At 48.9% G+C, this 2,632-nt stretch overlaps 1 protein-coding gene across 1 annotated transcript in view; it reads right to left on the reverse strand.

Moving 5' to 3' along the window:
* FECH (ferrochelatase) overlaps positions 1 to 2,346 on the reverse strand; it is a 45,786-nt gene extending 43,440 nt beyond the window's left edge. The window contains exon 1 of the mRNA XM_011949250.1: positions 2,145 to 2,346. Within this exon, the coding sequence (XP_011804640.1) occupies positions 2,145 to 2,211 (67 nt within the window). The 5' untranslated portion in view covers positions 2,212 to 2,346. The remainder of the gene's footprint in view (positions 1 to 2,144) is intronic.
* Positions 2,347 to 2,632: the final 286 nt, after the last annotated feature.

Raw genomic sequence — 2,632 nt, forward strand, 5'->3', positions numbered from 1 at the left:
AAAAAAAAAAAAAAAAAAAACAAACTTCATAATTCCTGGACAAATCCAATAGGTGATCATTCAAAAGTATATCCATGACTTAAGAAGTTCGTAAGTTAATAAGCATCAATTGGTTCTTCAAAACCAAATTAACATTTTGGATCCTTGCAGGTGAGGCAGAAGAGAGTAAAAGGCGAGGTACACAAGTACTGAAATCTATGATGGCCCTTTTCTATCACACAGGAGATGAAGATTACTTCAGAAGTACTTATAAAATATGTACCATTTTTAAAATTAACAACAGAAATAAGGTTCTATATTGTAACTATCAATAAACATAGTGGGTGCTTCAAAATACTGGTTAGTTGCTGATATGGAGCCAAAATGTTCTAATGTCTTTTATGTAAACCCTAAAACTCTTATTATCCTAGAATTTTTTTTCTAATTACATAAGACAATATATGCTCAGCGAAAAAAAAAAAAGTTTGGAAGGCCAGGCACACCAGATCATGCCTGTAATTCCAGCTACCAGGGAGGCTGAGGTGGGAGGATCACTTGATCTCAGGATTTCAAGGCTGCAGTGAACTATGATGGCACCACTGTATACCAGCCTGGGCGACAGAGCAACACTCCATCTCTTAAAAAACAAAACAAAACAAAACACGTTTAAAGTTTGGAAAGAAAAAGGCACCAAGAAAAAAAATAATTCATATGGATAGCTAAACAGACAGACAGATAATAAATATATGGCCCACCCCAGGAAGCTTATTAATTCTGTAATATGCTAGATACATAAAGTATAAAACTTTGCTTTTCCACTTTTACTGTCAGAACTCATTTTCAGAAATACTCCTCAATGTTTTCTCACACAGAAGTTGATTTTTTCCTATCAACCAAAATGATGATTATAACTACACCTTCAAATCAAAGTCTGTAACACAAATAGACTCCAAACCTACTTCTGCTAGAGTTTCTGAATCCTTCCACTTTTAATCTAGACTACAAATAATTTAAAGTTCACGTATTGTTCCACGACCTCAAATCTAAGGCCTGTCAGACTTCATTTGCCACAGGAAAGGTCAATGAAAGAAAAGATTAGTTCAATACTTCTTTCAGCCCCACGACTGGCACTGTGCTGCCTCTTCTTAAAAAACAATGTCCTTTGTCCCCCAGTGCCTTTAGTGAGCTAGCCTCATTGTACACCAGGTCCTTATTATGTTCCTAACAAAGCCACCTCTAATGAGATATGGAGGTTTAGAGGAGATTCTCTCCACTCCAAGTCGGTGTCAGACTGATGAACTTCCTAGAAAAATATGTCCAGTCTGTGTCCAGTCACCGTTCAGATGCGTTAAATAAGCATCTTATTTGTGGCAGCCTTCTACATGAATGGCTAGACATTTTGAAGATGCCTGTGTACCTACTGTGTGCCAGGCAAGGTGCTCATGTTCAAGGCAAGCCTTAAAAAAATTAGGATTTCAATGTACATTTACCAAAGCTCTGGCGAAGTTAGGTGCCTTGTTCAAGGTGTCACGGTTGGAAATGCTGTCCCAGCCAGGTGGGTGGTGAGACCCACAGTCCCATCAGCTCATCCTGTGGTCACACCTATTCACGGTTTGCATCAGAAACACGGGAGGCTGTTCCTGGGTCTCACATGTTCTCCAAATATCTCTAGAAAACACCAGCCCAGGCTGCCCCACGGTGGGTCCTGCTGCCAAGGAGAAGTGGGCATAGAGGGACCAAGGGCCATGGGCTTTCCTCAGCAGGGAAGGAAATGTAGGACAGATGTCCATGGTGGTGATGATGACGATGCCTTCCTTACTGTCCTCTACGGCAGACCCATAACATACCTTCCCTGGTCTGGTTATTACAAGTGACAATAACCAAGGCTCTAGGAAATTCCAGCCACGGCTCCAAGCCACCCAGCCGACCGATGGGACTTGAACCTGCGCCTCCTGGATCCAGGCGCCCTCCCCGCCGCCCCCCGAGCCCTGAGTGCTGCCCTCACCCCTCCCTTCTCCGCGAAGCCCCTCGCCCGGTTGCTCGCAGCGCCCCCACGGCCGATCCCGAAATCCCCCGGGCGCGAGGGCCCCGGCGCCAGCTGCCCGCTCTGCCTACGCAGTCTCAGGGACCCTGGCCCTGGCGGCCGCCGCGACAGACCCACTTACGCGGATCGCCGAGCAGGACGGCCGCGGCGCGCAGGGCCGCAGCCATGTTTGCGCCGAGTGAAGGCATTGCCCGGACAGCCTCGGCCCGAGTCCGGGCTCCTCCCGCGTTGGCGCGCCCAGGTGTCCGCCCAGCAGCGGCCGAGCGGGGTAGCGCTCCCCACGCGCGTCCCCAGCCCCCTGACCTCGCGCCCTCCCGGCGCGCCCGTTCATTCGCTGCCGGGCCGGGGCGGGGCCTCAGAGGCGAGGCCAGGCGGGGACACGCCCCTCGCGGAGAGCCCGCCCCAGCTGGGAGCTGCTCCCTGCGTGAAAATGGGCCTGGAAGCTGAGCTAGAAGCCCACTCCCCACCACCATCGCAGGTCGCTGCAAAACCTGCTGGACTCCTATTTGCGCTGGACGGGTGCCCTGGTTGCATCTGCCAAGCTGGCCAACTCAGGATCCTCAGCCATGACTCAGCAAATAACTTTTTTTGACGTTTCCTTTACTATTA

The sequence above is a fragment of the Colobus angolensis genome, unplaced genomic scaffold (assembly GCF_000951035.1).
Source record: "Colobus angolensis palliatus isolate OR3802 unplaced genomic scaffold, Cang.pa_1.0 Scaffold108, whole genome shotgun sequence".
NCBI classification, from domain to species: domain Eukaryota; kingdom Metazoa; phylum Chordata; class Mammalia; order Primates; family Cercopithecidae; genus Colobus; species Colobus angolensis.